At 42.2% G+C, this 21,205-nt stretch overlaps 1 protein-coding gene across 1 annotated transcript in view; it reads right to left on the bottom strand.

Annotated features, from left to right (window-relative positions):
* Window positions 1–21,205, bottom strand: part of LOC122795693 (threonine--tRNA ligase 1, cytoplasmic-like) — an 846,051-nt gene that overhangs the window by 89,560 nt on the left and 735,286 nt on the right. The window contains exon 14 of the mRNA XM_044063990.1: window positions 16,672–16,772. Within this exon, the coding sequence (XP_043919925.1) occupies window positions 16,672–16,772 (101 nt within the window). The remainder of the gene's footprint in view (window positions 1–16,671; window positions 16,773–21,205) is intronic.

The following is a 21,205-nucleotide window of genomic DNA, read 5'->3' as shown; positions in this document are numbered from 1 at the left end:
CCAGAGAAGTGGCAGTCTCTGGGAGACATCTGTCTCGCCAGCATGTTCTGTTAATGTCAAAAGCTAGGTTGAGATCCCTAGAGCGACTGACTCTTGAGTCATTTGACTTGCGGATGTGCAGCATTTCCATTAGGGCAGGATCAGAAATTGTCCTACAGGCCAGGCACAAGTCACCTCTCAGCAACCTATAAGATACAGAGTAAAGTTACAGGACTTTCAACATGTCCACATAGGTTATGGCTTGGAGTCCCTGTATTTTCTTAGTGAGTAACCTCTGAGGTCTCTCCAGCTGCTGCAGGCGTCTAGTGAGGTATATGCAAAATGGTGGATTATACTCTATTACTGGTCTGATAAGGGTCAAGTACAGTGCAGTGCAGTTAAAACATATCCCCTGACCTGGATGCTATGCCCTTGCTTATGAGGTGCCCTACTGAAGGCTTTCCTTACCATTGTGGAAACTTTTCAGATTGTTATCAATCTATGTGTTCCCAAGTTTCGCACCACTAGATTGGAACTCGGGGGGTGGGGGGTGGGGTGCTCTCAATATTGTAATTTGTAGGAAATTCCATTTTGCCAAAGGAAATAATAATGCATTTTTTGCATTTAGCTTTAGACCATGGCTTTGGCACAAATCATTTGTTTGTGTTAGCCCTTCTTGTAATATGTTGAGATCATTGAGGGACTCATTAATTGCTCTGAGCCAAAGGCCATCTACTTTGGCCTGGACTTCTAAGAACTAGATGGCTGACAGATATTGGATCCCTCTGGACTGACACCAGAAGCTGACGCAATTGTTGAAGTCAATAATTTTTTTGCTTATGTTGTGGGATTCTGGGTGACGGTAGGATACTGCTTAGGGCTAGGTACATACCTGTCTAGAACACATAATTAGAGAGTTCCATCATGTCTCTCTTCGTATGGTCTGGAGAAGTGCGTCTCAAGTCATTCACTCCAACATGGACTATGACAGAGTCATAACAGTACTTGTTGTTGAGTGACTTGAGTGCATGCATGATTTATTGGATCTTGGCACCTGATGGGAGGCTGACTGTGACCTTCTTGTCCAGTCTGGTGAAGGGGACATTTGTGTGTCTCACTATGGACTCGCCTATGACCAACACATTTGATGTCTTTTGCCTTAAAGGCTTATTTGTTGAGACAGGGGTGTGTGTGTCGATATGTGAAAAACTGGTCTTGCCACTGCACTCATCCCCCATGACCCACTTTCTCCTTAGTATCCAACACCCCTCTCTCTCCTCTGCCCATCTTACCAATACCCTCTCTCATCTGCCCATCTTACCTACACCCTCCCACTACTTCCTTTCACACCCCTTCTTCCTTGTCTAATCTTCCACCTGCACTGTCCGCTAACAGCTTCCTTTTATCTATTCTTTCCGATCCCAGCCTCCCTTCTCTTATCTTTCCTCTTCAGTATTTTTTCTCCTATTTCTCTCCATATTACTTAATGGTAATTTACTATAAACACATGCTATTCTGCTGATTTTTTAGACTATCCTTGTCACCTGCTACTGTCTCTCCTCTTTTATCTCTCACCAGTTCATACCATGCTTATTACCACAAACCCCTTCTATATACCTCTGATCGTATATCTTAAGTTTATTCTATGCTGGGCTACTGAGTCCATCCTAGATGTGCATTTCCTTTTCAATATGTTTTGCCTCACAAAAGTGCTTTGTGGTTTCTCTACATTACTTCTCTACCATTGCAAATATTGTATAGATGTTTTTGAAACTTTTTGTGTATTCGCGAATGTATAATTCTTTTTTGTGTGTATGTAACTGAAATGTATTTTTAAGTTTTTGTATCTGTTGTATAATTTTATCTCACTATGGAGCTTTTCTCCCCGGGTCTCTGCTGAAAATGAGCCACTAGCTCAGCCAGACAAACCTGGTCAGCAAATTAAAATAAAATAAATAAAAATAAATGTGCAGTGTTTCTTTTTGCTTAGTCGTGAGTGTGGGTGGTGTGTGTTTGTGAGGTCTCTGTTCTTTTGGTAGGCTTTTAGTGAGTACCTCTGTGTTTGTGGATTTATGCGTCATGAATTTACTTTGTGTGAGAAGTGAGGTTTGCATGAGAGGTGAAAGTATGTGTACTGACAAACCTGCTTGATGTTTAGTTTATTTTTATGTGAAATAACAGACTATTTCCACAGTGTATTTACATCTCTCACATAGGGTGTTAGTTTGCTTTAGGAGTAAATGGTTGTCAGTATACATGAAGCAATTGCTTCTTTGCCTCAAGATGCCCATATCAAACAAGATGGCAGGAGAAATGATGGGAAACTGCCTGTCTGCTGTGGTATGATTTTTTTTTTATGTGGTATTTGTGAAGGAAGTGGGCTAGTTGGACAATCACAAACAGCAAAAACGAAGTAGTAGTTCAATTAAGTACAGTTAAAGTGCAGTGCTGGCTTAAAATATACTTATTTTTCATTGGATTTCTTGGATTTCAGTACAAATACACTCCAGACCTCTGGCTAAAGTTGCCAAATGTTGAGCAACTCTGGTAAACTGAGCGTAAACCTGCACAAATGCGAGGCTTATTTGTAAGCAAATGTAAGCAAACTACCAATGGGAAAGTCCCAAACTGAGTCTTTCTCCAGCAATCCCCAACTCAGGTGAGTCCTGAGCCACACACTTCTGCCACAAGGGTGCATGGAGACCCTCTTCATAGGTTCATAGGACAATACTAGGCTATTGGCCTGGAGGCCCTTATAAGCCTAGTCAAGAATTTTGCCCATGTTCCCACAAAGTCAGCACCTGTTTCCCCCATCCAGCAGGGACACGGGTGGGATCCCAGGGGTGTACTTTCTGTTTCCCATCCAATCATCCAGGTTCCTCATAAAGAGGGCTAGTGAGGTACTCTGCTTGACATGGAGAAGGAGTCTGTTCCATACATGGGGGAGTCATTGGGGACACAAATTTATCCCGCCAACAAGTTCTATTAATGTCACAGACCAGGTTGAGGCCTTGTGTGTGGGTTATGTGAGTGGAGTTTGACATATGGATATGCAGCAACTCCATCAAGGCTGGGCCCGAGGCAGTCTTGTATGCCACACATAGGTCACCTCTGAGCAGTCTGTATGAGACTGAGTAGAGGGACAGGGCTTTTATCCTATCTGTATAGGATAAGTGTTTGAGACCCTGGATTTTCCTGGTCAGGAACCTCTGTGGTCTCTCCAGCTGTTGCATGTGCTTGGCAAAGCACATGCCGAAGGTGGCACAGTAATCAATAATGGGTCTGATAAGAGAGGAGTACAGGGGCATTATGACCTTCTTGTTCCTGGATGAAATACCCTTAGTTATGAGGTGGGCCATGTAGAAAGCCTTCCATACAATGGAGGCAACGTGGTGGTCAAACATCAGGTTGCTATCAACCTGGGTGCCCAAGCCTGATAAGGCTGGGGTGCTCTCCGCAGCTTTGAGCCAGGTTTCTGTGACTGCACAAATGTCAGCATCTTCCAGGGTGAGGAATGCTTGCAATGAGTGCAGTTTCATGTTAAGACTCCCAGTGTTTAGCACCACAACCTTTACATTTATTTTAGAAGAATTTTTCATGTCGGTAATTTTGTCCTAATGACTTTGCCTAAAAAAGGCACTATGGGGGAGGCAAGAGCCTTTGCCAGAAGCCTGAAGCCCAGGGAAGACAGATGAAGGCCATCTCTGGCAAAGCATCTGTCTTCTTAAAGTAAGATGTCTAGTTTAAGTGCACAGTGATACTAAACAGTCTAGATTCAGCAGGTCTGAAACTAGCCTATGCTATATAAGGCAATGAAACACAATGTCAAAGTGCAGAAGCAAACAGCAGTCACAAACAGCAAAAACGAAGCAGCAATTCAGTTAAATACAGTCAAAGTACAGTGCTGGCTTAAAATATATTTTTCAATTTTTTTTCAGTGGACGCCTTGGATTTCAGTGCATATGCAGTCCAAACCTCTTGATAAAGTTGCCAAACATTGAGCAGCTCCAGTAAACTAAGCACAAATGCGAGGCTTATATACAGACACATTTAAACAGTTTTAATACAATTACCAATGGGAAAGCCCTAAACTGAGCTTTTCTCCAACAATCCCTCTGGGTTCCAAGCTGCACACTTCTGCCACATGGGTGCAAGGAGGCCCTCTTAATGTAAGATGGCTGGTTTAAGAGCACAGAGACACTAAGCTGAACTGAGGTGGGCTACCAGCCACAACTCTGAGCTGAGATACCAGATGACTAGAGGCTTCTGAGCTTCCCAAAAAACGTAAGTTGTCCATTTTCTTTGCTTATTTATACTAATTACTGCTCTTTTTTACTGCCTACCGCCTACCTTAATACTGTTTATACATTGTGCACTAAACTACACTGTTGCACTGCAATTGTCTGCCGTACTGTGCCTGTTAAATCAAATGTTATTGCTGTTTTCACTGTTTATAAAGCTCTTTTTGCAATTTTCACTGTTTGTTAAGTATTTGTTGGTATTTTTTGCTATTGCAAAGCAATCTGTTCTGCTTTTCCCACCAAGCAGTGTGTTAAAATAAAGGACTTGTTAGCTGTTTAAAACATTCTTTGGAGTCTTCTTGCTAATATTCTGTTGTTTTAAAAGTTTTTGTCAGTGTCTCACTGTGTTAAACATTCACTAGTGGTTCCCGCTGAAACTAGGGTAGCTAGTGGCTATAGCATAGTCCAGATATATGTTTCCTGCAGCTGGGACTGTTTGTAGTGGCTGTTTGTTCTGAGCATGCTTTCCAGGCCATCTTGAATTGGAAGGAGCCTTTCTGCACTCTAGTGAGAGGATTGCGCTGACTGGAACCTGGCTGGTGAAAGGTGGTTGGTCTAGGTTTTGGAGTAAGCATCTTCATTGGTCCATTTGAACCTTTTTAAAGTTTGTTTCAGGTTTTTAGCTCCTGGTATTTAAGCCCTGCACTTGAGCAGGTTTCTGCTTGTTAGTGTGTTACGCAGCACCATGCACTACCGTGCAATTGTGCACTATAGCAGGACAGATTAATTCAACAGTTTTTCCCAATGATACAGCTGCAGCACAATAGTGTAGCCCTCATCCTTAATACTTTCCCGGTCGAAGAAATACTGCTAGTGAGCTGAAACATATTAAACTACCAACAAATATATCTCCAGGCAGAAATATCCACCCACTGAGCTCCTCCTTGATTGAACCTGAAAAGCCTCCCTTAGTGATAACAGTCTTCAACCTACCACTATGGACAGTTGGACTATCACTTCTCCTGCCAACCTTGTTCACTTGGGTCTCTTGAGGCAGTGTAGCAATTGCCTCATGTACACCGACAACCGTCTACTAATAACTCACTCTAGTACAGAGTGTGAAAGATGCATCTACACCAAGAATCTTGAATCCATGTTCTCTTGCACTCAAAAGAGTAACACGGAAAAGGTTGTCAACGCACCCACCACTACACATGCACACAGTACAATACTCATAGTAAGCATCTAATACACTGGAGGTTCTCTCAAAAAAAACTACCGAGACACCAGTGACCTCCAAAACCCAAGATTGCTATAACTAACAGTTCCAACAGCATATATGACACATAGCAACACCGGTGTCTCGCCTACCAAGCCCGTAAGGTGTAACACTCAAAAAACACATTTTCTAGTGACTGGAGACTCAATAGTGAGACACACGGATGTCCCATTCACCAGGTTGGAGAAGGAGAAATTCACAATCAGCTGTCTGTCTGGTGCCAGGATACTTCAGATCACACATGCACTCCTGTCTCTCAGCAACAAACCATTATGACTCTGTCATAGTTCATGTTGGAGTGAACAACCTGACACATACCTCACTGGACTATATGAAGAGAGACATGATTGAGGTCTCTGAGCTCATGTCCCAGGCAGGTATGTCCCTAGTTTTGAGCAGCATACTTACCCTAACCTACAATGATGCCACAGTATAAACAAAAATTGATTGATTTCAATAATGGCTTAATTTTTGGTGGCATTCAAAGGGGATCCAGTCAGCCTGGGAAGCCATGGTCGACAAACGTTGCTGCTTTGCCAGAGACGGTTAGCACCTGGCACCTCTAGTCTTTCGACTGCTGGCAAAAGCTCTTGCCTCCCACAGTATAACCACATAGTGCCTTTTTTAAGCAAGGTCTCGAAAACAAACCTACCGACATGAAATTTGCAAATCATAACAAAATAAGGGTCATGCTGCTAAATGCTAAGAGCTTAAACCAAAACCTGCGCACCCTGGAAGCATTTCTATCACTGGAAGATGTAGATGTCTGTGCAGTCACAGAAACCTGGTTAAAGACCTCAGACAGTACACTGGCCTTTTAAGGCTACAATGTCTTCGACACCTTTAGACCGCAGAATGAACGTGTGAGAACCAGAGGAGGCGGTATTTCTACCTATATTAAAGATAAATTCATCTCCCATCTAGTTAGACTGGACAACTTCATGGAGTTACTCCAAGTTCAGGTTATGGTGGGTAAGACTCCTATTCAAGTCATAGCCAGTTATAGAGCTCCCTCCATGAGTCATGAAGCACACGAAGCTTACTTGACCAAACTGGAGACTATCCAAATATTACCGAACACTCTGGTTATGGGGGATTTCAAGTATCTCACCATCAACAGGGGAAACCTACGCTAGCTTTAAAAAAACAAGCGCAAAAGCTCCTTGACTTTGTTAACTCAAATGCCCTGGAACAAATCGTTCATAGCCTGACAAGAGGAACAAAGATACTAGATCTGGTCCTCACGAAAATGTCAAACAGATGCACTACCACAACTATCGGACCCTCGTAAGTTAAATCTGACCACAAATCAGTCACCTTTAAACTGACACTAACACCAGAGCTCACAATGTTCAAAAATCAGGCTGAAAAACTTCACCAAGGCAAACTATACTCTCCTCAGTGAAGTTATAAATGCATTCACAGCCTTACCTCAGCTGGAAGTGGTAACTACACTGAAGCTTACACTACAACCCTGTGCAATCACTTACATTAGTGTACAGACTCAGCTGTACCAGAAAGAATCAAAGTCAAAGTCAGAGCCCCAGTAAAAAAAAAAAAAAGATGCCATTGTGGACATCCATTATCAACAAATTTTACAATAAATGCAAAAAGCTGCTGTCCAAGAAAAGAAAAAAGAAAGGAGAGACACCAACAATGGAAAAACACCCTCCTCAGCCTCAACAGGCAAATAAGACAACTTGCCAAATCCTCTAAGGGCTTCTTTGAGAAAAACTTAGCAAGCACAGCCAAGGAAAACCATAAGGCCTTTTACAGCTACTTACATAACCTAAAAGGTGAGGTCCAAGCATGCGCAGAACTAATGACCAACGGTATCACACACACTGCCACAACAAAGATAGAAAACCTGCATGCAGATAGGTTTGGAGAAAAACTGCACTCCCTTATCTCCTCCAAACCTATCACAAACTTTCCCCCAACCCCACCCCACCTAACATATCTGAAGAACAGGTCATCAAAGCCTTGTTTAATGCAAAACACACAGCCTCTCTGGGACCAGATGGCAACCTAGGCTGTCTTCTAAACAGGCTAAAACATGAGCTAGCATCACCATGAAGTACTCTTTTCAATCATAGTATAACCACAGGCTTTGTTCCTGTGGAATGGAGAACAGCAACAGTTATTCCCCTTCACAAAGGTGGCCTAGCAACAGACCCAAGGAATTACAGACCCATAAGCCTGACCAGCCTCATCTATAAGGGCATGGAACATATCACTATGGACCTTATAAATAAAGACATAGGGGACCTCCAAACCCTGTATCCTACCCAATTTGGCTTCATCGAGGGCAGATCCTGCCTGTTAAACCTGGAGGATTTTTTCAAAAATGTGACCAGGGTCACTGACGAGGGCAAATTTGTGCACACAGCATACCTTGACTTGGCAAAGGCTTTCGACACAATCCCACACTCAGGCATTACTGATAAACTTAGCAAACTGAATGCAAACCCCTTTCTTGTAAGATGGGTTGCCAACTGGCTCAAAAGACAGACACACACTATCAAACTGGGTGACTCCACAACAACCAGCAGACTGGTTACTGCTGGGGTGTTACAAGGGTCACTGTTGGGCCCCCCCCCCTACTGTTTGGTATATACTTCTCAGAAGTTCAGGTCAAAACTAAGGGGTTGTGGCTGAACAAGTTTGCAGATGACTGTAAACTGGGTGCAATTATTGAATCCCCAAATGATGTCAATATACTCCAGGAGGGTCTTACACAAACCAACGACTGGTGTCTTAGTCACGGTCTCAAACTGAATGCAGAGAAATCCATCATCATTCCCTTCAGCACAATCAAATCAACAATACCCGAAGTACCCACGAAGTGGTAAGGGACCTATGATCACAAGTTGACTGTGACCTTAACTTTGACCACCATGAGTCGACTGTAGTAAAGAAGGCTTTCTATGTAGCACACTTGATTAGTAAAGGTATTGCCTCTGCAGCAAAACAAGTTATAACCCCTTAATACTTGGCAGTAATATGACTCATAATTGAGTATAACGTCCCATTTGGCATGTGCCATACAAAGTACCTGCAGCAACTGGAGAGACCTCAGAGATTTCTAACTAAGAAGATCAAGGGACTCCAGCACATTACTTACACAGACTGACTGAAGTCCCTGTCACTACATTCTGTATTATATAGACTTCTTAGGGGGGACTTATGCCTGGCTTACAGAGCAATCTCAGACCCACACCTAATGAACTTGCTGCATATCTGTAAATTAAATGGGACTAGGGCTACCCATTCCAGGGACCTAAATATGGCCTGTGACTTAAATAGGACATGCTGGAGGGACAGATTTATCTCCCAGTAACTGCCGTGTCTTTGGAATAGGCTACCTATTCATGTGAAACAGAGCACCTCTATGACACTGTTCAGGAGGATCCTGGATGAGTGGATGGGGCACTGTAAATTCTTACTGGGAATAGTGCCCACAACCCTCCTGGATATGGGCCGCCATTACTAAATGCAATCTTGGGTGTTAACCAACATTTCTATGGTATTACATTGGGATGAAACGGCTAAGCTTGAAATGAACTCTAGGCCGATAGCCTAGTAATCTCCTATGATCCTATGAACAGTCTAGATTCAGCAGGTCTGAATCTAGCCTATGCTATGTAAGGCAAGGAAACACAATTTCTGGATAGGAAGGAGTAAGGCAGAGTCACTTAATGGTCAAAGTGAGAGTGTTTAGTAGTATACCATTAGATGACCTGCAGTAGTACCACCCTCTGCACAAACTGGCAATTCTTTGAGCAGCTGTGAACAGTGGGAGACTATGGAGAGTGCTTCCTATAGAGGATTTTAAACTAGAGAGGTTTGCCTATATGCCAGCAGGACAAAAAACTTTTATAAAGTTAAACCCTCAGGCCAACCAGATAAAAACACAATAGGCTATCGACCAGTAGTTCCCACCTTAGATGTGTTGAGTCTAAGCCAATTAACTCAAGAACCTGAAATCCTTAGATATTAGACCAGCAGATAAGGGTGGTGGAATTGTTGTGTTAGACAAGGACTTATATCAAACACAAATGCATAAATTGTTGTGTGATGACACCAGTTATGTCTGTATTTCTAAAATTGCTGTTTATGGTATGATCGAGAAGGTTTCTTTATTTTCGATCTGCTTATGACGGGTATGATCGATAATAAGTTTTTTAAATATTTTGAGATACAGCAACTACTTATACCGATCATTTATGGCTTACCCAAAGTGCATAAAAATCTAACACTGCCGCCCATGCGCCCGATAGTGTCTGGGAAAGGATGGGTAACCGAGCCACTTTCTATTTACATTGAAAATAATTTACATTCTCTGTTGGACACTTGTGACACTGTCCTAAAAGATACTAGGACCTTCTTACAAAGATTATATATGGCGACTTCTGATTTGAGTGCTGATTATCTTTTAGTGACAGTGGATGTAGAGTCGCTCTTTACTGTGATCCCCAATACTTGGGGAATAGAAAATGTCAGGAAATTTATGCAGGTCAAACATTGCTTTAATGAGGACAAAAGCAGATCCAACTGAAATGTTGAAAGACCTTAGGCTCCTTGGTAGGAGCTTATCTTTAAAAAACATTTACCCAGATAACGATGGACACGATAATACTGGCAATGCACAATATGTCAGACCTAGTACTTTTACACCTATTGCCCACCCAGGAATACAAACTTTTATAAACATATGTGAAACCAGTTTTAGACAATTGTATACAGATAAGACACAAAGCAGTTTTTTACAATATGTCTATGCGAGAAAGTAGGGTACTACATGAATTGCAAAATATGCATTCTATTGATATTAAACAAGCAGACAAGGGTGGAGGCATAGTAATATTAGACAAAGAGTTATATCTAAGACAAATGAGATTGTTATTACAAGATGCACAAACTTCTCAATGCATTACCAAATCTGTTGCCAATGGGGTGATGGAAAAGGTATCTTTTTTAATTTTTGATCTGCTAACGACAACCTTGATAGATGAACAACTTTTTAACTACTTTACCACTGACAATCTGATTGTCCTGAGGATTTATGGCCTATCTAAAATACATAAAAATGTTGAGGCACCACCTATGAGACCCATTGTTTCAGGGGCAGGGTGGTGCACTGAACCACTATTTGTAGAAGATAATCGACATACTTACTTAGACGGATGCCACACTATTTTGAGAGATACTAAAATGTTCCTTGAAAGACTACATAATAGAATGATGACTGTCGAGGATGAATATATGTTTGTTACAATGGACATCGAATCATTATTCACATCTATACCAAATGCCTGGGGCATTGATATGATTAGGGATTTTTTCACTATGAATAGATGTTGTGATAATGTCAAGGTTCAACTTACTTGTAGTTTATTGGAGATCATACGAGTACTAGAAAATAACGTTTTTGTGTTTGAAAGTGAGTTTTATCTCCAAAAGGTTTGTGTGGCTATGGGCACTCCCTGTGCCAATAGCTACGTCAACCTAGCTTTGGTCTGTTGGGAACAGTATTCTTTATTAACAGAAGTTAATCCTTTCTTTGAGAATATTTTGTGGCATGTCTTATTTGTAGATGATATTTTTATGTTGTGGAAAGGCAACATAGGTGAACTTGAAAGTGTTGTAAAATATTTACATACTACTACTAATTTTTTAAAGTTTACTTATCAGAGTTCAGTAACTGAAATTAACTTTCTGGACGTTATGGTTAAGAAATCTGAATTAAATAAGTTAGATAGTAGCATGTATAGAAAACCTACTAGAAGGAATGCCCTACTTCATAAAACAAGCATGCACCCAAGGCATATCCCTAAAAATTTACTTAAGGGACACATTTTTAGGGTTTTAAGACTACATAATAAAGATGATGAAGCAAAAACAGCCCTTGAGCACATGATGATGGATTTTTTAGATAGGAGTTACTCTAGACAAGAGATCGAGACTACTATAGATGAAGCATGGTGAGAGAGAAGTTTGTTTGTGTCTTTCGGCTTTTCCCGGTTAGGGGTCGCCACAGTAGAACTCCGGTCCGCTAATGATTGGTAGTGGATTTTTACGTACCGGGTTACCAGCCCTGACGCACAGCCTTCAATGAAGGCACGCCCCATTCACATATGCCTCCACACAGAAGACGCTCTAGCTGAGAATCGAATGAGACAACGTCTTGCTGTGAGGCGACAACGCTAAGTAGTAGATATAAACCATACTTAATGAACACCGCACAAGATGAGAATAGAGATAGTTCAACTATGACTGGAAATAAGTTTAGGGTGGTATTTCAGTATTTAAGTGACGTGAATGAATACACCTCTATTATTAAAAGAAATTGGCATATATTACAAGAAGTACCAGGACTCATGGAAAAGATTGGAAATTTTCTATCCTTCTCATTCAGGAACAATAAGTCCCTGAAACAACACCTTTGTAATAAAATGGATATAAGTAGACCTATCCAGTCTGTGCGAGTAGGTACATTTCCATGCAGACGATGTTCTGCATGCCAATATTTGTATAGTAGTAGAACCTTTATACATTTCTACACGCAGTTTTATTATTACAAGCAATGGCTATGCTGATTGCAGAACAATGAATGTTGTTTACTTCTCTTTTGCCAGAAATGTTATGTATTTTACGTAGGCAAAACTAATAGAATGTTCAAAGATAGAGTACTTGAACATATCAGAGACCTAAACAATGGCAAAGAAAATAATGCTCTGGCCAGTCATATTAAACAAACTGACTGCACACACAAATTTAAATTTTTAGTCGTTCAGATTGTTCACCCCAATATATGAGGGGGAGATATAGAGAATGTTACTGAAAGTATTGAGCAAAAGTGGATCCTCTCACTGAATGCTGAGAGGTATCCTGGCCTTAATGGGATGACATCCCTTAAACCTTTTTTGAAATCTCGTCGCCTTAGACGCTAGAATGTATATAATAATATATTTTCTATATATATATATATATATATATATATATATATATATATATATATATACATATACATACACACACATTTTAAGTTTTATTTATTATACATGTAAGCATATACATTTTAAATGTTTTTAATAGCTTAATAACACATATCTATATTTGCAGTAACTCTTGATGTGATTCTGCTATAACTTGTTTTTAACAAATTAATCCTTTAATTTGTATATGTGATATTTATCCACACCTGCCCTTCCTTATGAGAATCACCTGACTGCAAACATGTATTATTTAAACCTGATGTAAAAATGTTTTAGTTTGTCTGATGAAGCGACAGGAGAAGTCGTAAAAGCCCTTATGTTTTGTTCTTTTTTATTTAATAAAACGTATTTGGTTGTGCAAGATTGGTGCAGCTTTCAGTTTATTTTCTTTGTTGGTTTACTTTCTACACCTGTCTGCACCTTGATCTGTTTATTTTGTTTTTACCAATAAAGCTGTCAAGCCTACTTCATCTGATTTTAAAAATAAACTGTAAATCAGTAACAGACAGTCTGATTCATATATAGCAGCTGAGGGCATATCAGTTATTCTGTGGACTTTATTCTTAAAGTGGAGCGTGCACTCATATGCACAGCTGACTACAAAGCATTGCAAATGCACTCCTTTTAATAAGACTGGTCACTCCCTGCTCCAATCCAACAGAAACAAAAGCAATAGCATGTGAAGACTAAATTACAAGAGAAATTACTGAGGCAATCTGCCCCTACCACGTCTAGATCTGCCCCTAGACTGTAAATCAGAAGAAGGGTAAGCCCATCCCTTAGTAGGCCAATTTCTGCTAAACTTAGGGGGCTGCACCTGCAAAAAATCCTTAACAGTCTGCATAGACTTAGCTTTGTCTTCCATTTTCTTCAAGACTGACTCCACAGGAGAACCAAACAAAACTTCAGACTGAAGAGGAGCATCCAAAATTCGAGCTTTAACATGCTCTGACAAGTTCTGATCCTTAAGCCAGGCGTGCCTACGAATAACTGATCCAGTGGCAGCCACCCTGGAAGAAGCCTGTAAAGCATCGAAACCACACTGCAAAGAATGCTTACCCACCTGATCAGAGGCATGAACCAAATCCTGTAATTCCGTACACTCTATGCCCTCTGCCAAAGCATCTACCTTAGACTTTAACTGAGTAAGGAGAAAATTCTGGTACTTCAGCATATGAAACTGGCAATTCAAAGCCCTCACTGCTAGAGTGGAAGAGGTATACACTTTTTTACCCCACCTATCCAAAGCTCTAGAATCTTTATCCATAGGAACTGCATTCTTTACAACAGAAGCCCTGACACCCTTAGGTCCCTGACTAATAGTTTCTGGGTCAGCCCTTGGGCTCTTATACAAATATTTATGAGCCTCTGGCACTCTGTAATACCTGTCTGGTTTAACCGGTGCAGGAGGCAAAGAGTCTGGATTAAGGGAAGCCTCAGAGAAAACATCCTGAACAACATCCAAAACAGGAGGTATAGCCAAGGGCCTATGTTGTGGTAAAACAAAATTCCCTAAGCCTCTTTCGGGAATCTGAGAAATCCTGACCTTCCCATTTAAAATGCTCCCTCATAGAATGCAGGGTTTCTGAAAAAGAAAAATCCTCTGGAGGAGAAGCAGAAGGACTAGAATCCTCTGCGTCTGAATCAGAATAAGGAGGAAAATCCTGAATGTCTTCAGTCAAGACTCTGAGTAATCTGAAGAATGTTCCAAACCTTCCACCTCTGGCTCCACCCTAGGCCTCTTATCTGGAGGGGGCATAGAACCTCTGATTAAGGTAATCAAATCTTCTGCCATTTTTAGCATGTGTTTTTTAGGTATAGAACCTGCAGAACTAGGACTGACACCAGAGAAAGACAAACCAGGCCTGACCTTGGAAGGTACCTTAGAGACAGAAGGGGAAGGCCTAACCACCTTATGCAAAGAAGGGAGTACAGCAACCTGAGAGGCCCCCTCAGCCTGACCCGACTCCTGAGAGGCCACATCTTGCAAAATTAACGGCTCCCCCTGAGACTCAGCTGAAACCTCGGCTGGATCCACAGATTCCACCGTAGTTTCTAAAGAACCGGCGTCCGGAACAGACGACTCATCCTGCTTGGACTTTAACGATTTTTCCTTGCGCTTCTTAGCGGTAGCAGGCGTCGGAGGATCCGACGGCATATTGTAATTACACCGCCATCGAAGACAAGCCTAGCGCAATCTAACCTACGTTTAATGGTGCGCTTATTAAATCTAGCACAAAAGCGACACCCGACTACGTCGTGCTCAGGCCCCAAACAAGGAATACAGAGGGAGTGGTAATCCCTATGAGGTATCTGTTTCCCACAAGAAATACAATTATTCACTTTTTCTGACATCCGGATTTAACTGAGGCAAGAAAAGACAAAAATATTCACCAACGGGGTACTTAGCCCAACTTGGTTTTCAGTCTGAAACTCAGAATACGAAAATTTCAGAACGCCGAACGGCACTTGCAAACGCTGCTTCTGCTTTGGACCATGCGGCAAGAAAGACTGAGGATATGACGTCGGTCATGCGCTTTAATACCATGGCGTACTGACGTCAGATCTGAGCGACCATGACCGACGCCAGCCTAACACTTTGGTATTCGGGCCGACCGAGGACAGCGGACTACCCACAGGTTATGACTGCAGCAATGTAAGATGAAGAACATCTGCCAATAATTTGCACTTCAGATGTTGTTGTTGTTCTTTCGGCTTTTCCCAGTTAGGGGTCGCCACAGTGGACCTCCAGTCCGCTAATGATTGGCAGTAGATTTTCACGAACACCGAGGTGCCAGCTTGACGTCCAACCTTCAATGAAGGCACGTCCATTTACGCATGTCTTTCGAACGCCACCCAACCGCGGGGAGGACATGCAGACTCCACACAGAAGGCACTCCCTGCACTCCAGCCGAGAATCGAATGGGAGAACCTCTTGCTGTGAGGCAACAACGCTACCGCTGCACTACCGTGGCATTATGAAAAACTGAAAAAAGTAGCATCTCGTACTACTTTTTTAAATAGAGCACAGTAATCTTGCCAACTCTGTCCAAAACCGTGGACACTATTATCTGTAGGAAGAGTGTTAAAATGTTGGTGGTCTGGGACCTATGCTTAGCCACTGAAATGCCACAGCAGTCTACTTTAGGTGTCTAGACAGAAGTAAAAAAACACTCAGGCGGTAGTTGCTTAGCTATTTTGTGAACAGAGGGCTCAGAATCAAGATATTTCCAGAGTGCTGATGGGAGGTTCCCAAGGGTAGAGGGAATTAACCCAAGGTTCCTTTTCGCCTGCCACATACAGAAGTTAGGATAATTCTTGGAAGAAAGAAAAGGCATGGTTATTCTTAAGTGAACATCTTCAACACTGGAGAGCTTTCCTAGTAGGAAACAGTCCTCACACAAAGGGAAATGGAAGAGAAACAGAGCTCAATATTCCTATCAATCCTTAAATTTGAAACCTCAGTTTTTCAAATTACACCAAGAAAGAGGAATCTGAATATAAAGAGTGAGAAATTATCTAACCCTAGCTTCTGGAATTCACTCAGGTGATTTTTTGCAGGGCCAGAGGAGGAGGAACAGCAGAAGCCACATGTTCGACTGATGCCTAAGTCAAGTGTGCAAAGGGAGAGGGACACCATGGTTGGTATCATATTATAAGAGATTACTGTTGGACTTAACAGAAGTATTAAAGTCAAACACTGCAAGGTGCAGGGAGGTACATGTTATGAATGTGCACTGGATACATTGTATATTCCACAGATAACCTAGTTTTGTGAAGTCTGTACCACACGCATATAGTGTTTAAGGGTTTAACCAATTACTTTAACACAGAGTGGACAAGTAAAGGCAGAAGTATTGATGAATTTTTTAAAGGAAAGATACATAATACTCAAATCACTTTTGAGTGGAAAAGGGGAATGTCTATTCAAACCATGACTTAATATCTGCCAGTGATGTCTGTATCCCTGGCACCCGTGGAATATATTTACAGCTAAGTAACCAATGCTCAATTTCTAATAATGGAAGGACTAAATCAAATTAATGTCATTTTAATGCCCCCCCCTCCAAAAAAAAAAAAAAAAAAAAAAAAGTGGATACAATTTTCCATCTAAGAATCCATTACACAAGAATGAATAAAAATGATGGACAAGTGTTGCACATGGAGTATTTACCCAACATAGGAAAGGTTGAATCTGGCTGGTAGCTGGAAGTCTAGTTGAATTGTGGCACACTGGTGGTACCTTCCAATGGCATCCTTGATTTTGATGTCAATCTAAAAAAAAAAAAAAATTAAAGCTCATGTGGAAGTATCAACATATCACAGAAAAAGGATCTGCTTTTTAGAGCTTGTGGTGAGCAAAAGTGTGACCTTCCAGAAAGTACAGTTTTGTACCTACCATAAATGTAGATGTCCGATAGGTATGCATCTGCAGTCATAACATATGGGTTGTCCTGCCTCAGGCAGCCCTCGGTCAGCCGGATTTCAAAGTCTGGGTCTGGCCTCGGCTGATGTCGCACTTCACCTGACGTCATAGCTCCTGGGGTATAAAGGCATCAGCCGACGCCATTTTCCTCAGTGTTTCTTGCCCCAGATGCCAGGTGCCCTCTAGGAAGGCTAAATTTGGATAAATGTTGTAAATTCCAAACAGTAGCAAACAAAATATATATATACATACAAACAAATACACCATAATAGATCCCCCCAGCTAGCTGAAAGAGGGGTAAGCACCCTAGGAATACCACAGAGGGGAAGGAGGGTGGGTAATCCTGACTGCAGATGCATACCTATCAGACATCTACATTTATGGTAGGTACAAAACTGTACTATGTCCTTCAAGGATGCATCTGCAGTCATAACATATGGGTAGAATACCATAGCCAAACTGGGGGAGGAGGCACTAAGATAAAGATGGTGTAGTTAAGATCCCTTGTAAAACTGCAGTTGCAAAGCCTGCTCGGGATCTGGAGTATAAAGGAAGATTGTAATGCTTGGCAAATGTATGCACGGAGCTCCAAGTAGCAGCTTCTAAAATGTCTTTGGTAGCCACTCCTCGTAGGAAAGCTGTAGTGGTGGCTGTAGCCCTTGTGGAGTGAGGCCTGATATTTTCAGGAGTTGTCTTTCCATGAAAAGAGTAACAGAATCGACTGCAATTTCCTATCCATTTTGAAATTGTCTGTTTGGAAATTGCTTTTCCTTGCACTCCTGTTGCATATGCTACCAGAAGCTGCTCAGTTTTTCTGCTGGTCTTAGTTCTGTCCAGGTAGTAGCGCAGTTGTCTATGTACATCCAAGGGGTGTAGTAGCTTTTCCCCCCTGTTCTGTGGGTTAGGGAAGAACGTAGGTAAATGAATAGCTTGGTTCAAGGATTCCCTGGATACCACCTTTGGCATGAAAGTAGGATTGGTTCTCAGAGACACTCTATCCTAGTGAAAGATAAGGAAAGGCTGTACTGCCATTAATGCCTGTAACTCGGATACCCTTCTTGCTGAAGTGATTGCTAGAAGGAAGGCAGTTTTCCAAGATAAGAACTGTAAGTCTGCTGATGCTGCTGGTTCAAAAGGGGGAAGTGTTAATTTTTCCAGCACAAAATTGAGATCCCATGCAGGCAGAGGTGGTTTCCTTGAAGGTTTTATATTTTTGATCCCTCTTAGAAATTGTCTGAGGAGAGGTTGAGAGAAGATAGGAGGATCCATGTTGTACTCTGCTGAAATTGCTGAAGCATGAATCTTTATGGAAGAATAGGACAGGCCATTGTGGAACAGTTCTGCTAAGTATTCTAGGATGTGTGCTAGGTTTGCAAGCGTGACATCTGTTCCCTTTGATGCACTCCAAATGAGGAATCTCTTCCATTTGGCTGAGTATGTTTTCCTTGTGGAGGGTCTGCGAGCCTCCAGGATAATGTCCTTGACCCTCTGAGATAAAACAGGTTGGTTTTGTTTTATGCAATTTTCCAGGCAGTTAGCTGCAGCGTTTTCAAGTTTAGATGCAGGGTCTTGTAGTTGTTCTGTGTTAGAAGTAAAGGCCATAGAGGTAGAGGCCATGGGTTCGTCCGAGACATGCTTCTCAGTAGCGGGTACCAATGCTGCCTTGGCCAGTCTGGAGCTATCAGAATTACCTTTGGCTGTTCCTCCCTGATCTTCAGTAGAACTTTGTACATCAATGGGAGAGGTGGAAAGGCATAAACTGTCAGGGCCTTCCAGCTAAAAGAAAAGGAGTCCACCCTCCAGGCTTGTGGGTGGTATTCTCTTGAGCAGAATTTCTTCAGTTGGTGGTTGAGTGGGGAGGCGAACAGGTCTATCTCTGGCATTCCCCATTTCTTTGTTATGGTTTTGAAGATATCTGGATGCAGCATCCATTCGTGAGCATCCGTGGTAGTTCTGCTTAATTTGTCTGCTAGTGAATTCTCTTTTCCTGGTACGAATCTGGCCTGCAGTTGAATGTTGAGATTCAGGCCTAGGTTCCACAGTTCCATTGCCATCCGGCATAGAGGGTAGGAATGCGTGCCTCCCTGTTTGTTGATGTACCACATGACTGTGGTATTGTCCGTCCTTATCAGCAGGTGTCCTTGCTGGAGGAATGATTTGAATGCCTCTATTGCATGCTTCACTGCCAGCATCTCCTTTAGATTTATGTATAGTTTCAGCTGATCTTGGGACCATAGGCCTTGGATACACTTGTCTTCCATGTGTGCGCCCCAGCCTAGGTCTGAGGCGTCCGTGGTGATGGTCTGCTTTGGTTGTGGTTTGTGGAAAGGCAACCCTCTGTTGGTCTGGCAGGCCTGAGCCCACCACAGGAATTCTTTTTTCAGGCATGGAATGATTGGTATCATGGTTTCTAGACTGTATCTGTGTTGAGACCATACATTTCTTAGGTACCATTGTAATTTTCTCATATGCAGTCTGGCATGTGGGATCAAGATTATGCAGGATGCCATGTAACCCAGGGCCTGCAGGACTTTCCTTGCAGTAAGCTGAGTTTGTCTTGTCAATGCCGTGAAGTAGACTGGAAGTTGTTTTTGTTTTTCTTCTGTGAGAAAAGCCATCTGAGTTATTGTGTCCAGTTCTGCACCCAAAAATGTTATCCTTTGGGATGGCACTAGTCTTGACTTCTGTATGTTGACTGTGTATCCCAAGGCTTGCAGCAGTTGTATGACATAGGTCAAATCCTTTATTATTTTTGTCTTGTTGTCCGCTTGTATTAGGCAGTCCAGGTATGGGTAGATTTGAATTCCCTGAAGCCTGCAATGTGCAATTACTGATGCCAGGCATTTTGTGAATACTCTGGGCGCAGTAGATAAGCCAAAGGGCAATGCTGAGAATTGATAATGCTCTGATCCTGCAAGAAATCTGAGTTGTCTTCTGCAATCTGGTCCTATAGGGACATGCAGGTATGCCTCCTTGAGATCTAGAGTCACCAGCTAAGACTCCTTGCCCAACATGGGAAGAAGTTGCTTGTAGGGTCAGCATCTTGAATTTTGGTACAATGAGATATGTGTTCAGTGCGGACAAATCGAGAATAGGCCTCCATTGAGTTTCTTTTCTTGGTACAAGGAATAGTCTGGAGTAAAATCCTTGGCCTTGTTCCATAGATGGTACCTTTTCTATTGCTCTCATCCTTAGTAAGTTGATGATTTGTTTTAGAGCCTCTGACTTCTGGCTTGGCGGAAGGTTTGGCATTCCTCTCTTTTTTGGTAAAGTGTGGAAGTGAAACCTGTAGCCTTTGTCTATTGTTTGCAAACTCCATTTGTCTCCTGTAATGCAATGCCAGTTTTTTGAAAATAAAGCTAACTTTCCGCCCAAGGGTGCTTCCAATTGTTCCCTGGTAGGCGGAATTAGAGCCAAGTCATTGTGTCTGTCCTGTGGGAGTGGTTGCAGTCGCAGCTGTGGAGGCACTCCTCTGGTTGTCAGGTTGCCACTGACGGCCCCTGTAGGCACCCCTTGATTGACCTCTGCCTCTTGGGCGTCTATTTCTGCCTCTCTGTGCTCTGGAGGTGTCTGGAAAGGACCAATTCTTTGAAGGCCAATTTCTGCTGAACCTCAGAGGTTGGACCTGCAGAAAATCCTTGACTGTTTGCACAGATTTTGCTTTTTCTTCCACTTTCTTTAGAACCTCCTGTGCAGGGGAGCCAAATAAACTTTGTTTCTCCATAGGGGCATCTAGCAGTTTAGACTTAACATGGTCTGGCAAGGATTGCTCTTTTAGCCAGGCATGCCTTCGAATCACTGCTCCAGTCATAGCTGATCTAAATGAAGCCTCCAGTGCATCATAGCCACATTTTAAAAATGATTACTGACCTGCTGAGAATTGTGTACCAACTCTTGAAGGGACTTATGGTCTAAAGGTTCAGGAGAGGAAAGCTTTTTATTCAGCTGATCTAACAAAAATTCCTGGTACTGTATCATGTGAAATTGACAGTTTAAAGCCCTGGCAGAAAGAGTAGCAGATGTATAAACTTTTTTACCCCATCTCTCTAATGCTCTTGATTCTCTTTCAGAGGGTAGGGGGTTTTTGGCAGAGGCAGCTGCAACACCCTTAGGGCCCTGAGAAATGGTTTCTGGGTCTGCAGCATGGGTGGGCCTTGTACAAGTGGAAGTGAGAATCCGGGACCCTGTAATATCTGTCAGGTTTGGCAGGGGCCGGGGGAAGAGAATCAGGGGCTGAACTGGCATCATTGTATGCATCATCAACAACTGATAGTACAGGTGG

This window comes from Protopterus annectens, chromosome 2.part2, assembly GCF_019279795.1.
Source record: "Protopterus annectens isolate FY-2018-M chromosome 2.part2, PAN1.0, whole genome shotgun sequence".
Taxonomy (NCBI): domain Eukaryota; kingdom Metazoa; phylum Chordata; order Ceratodontiformes; family Protopteridae; genus Protopterus; species Protopterus annectens.
This window is presented reverse-complemented; position numbering and strand designations above follow the sequence as displayed.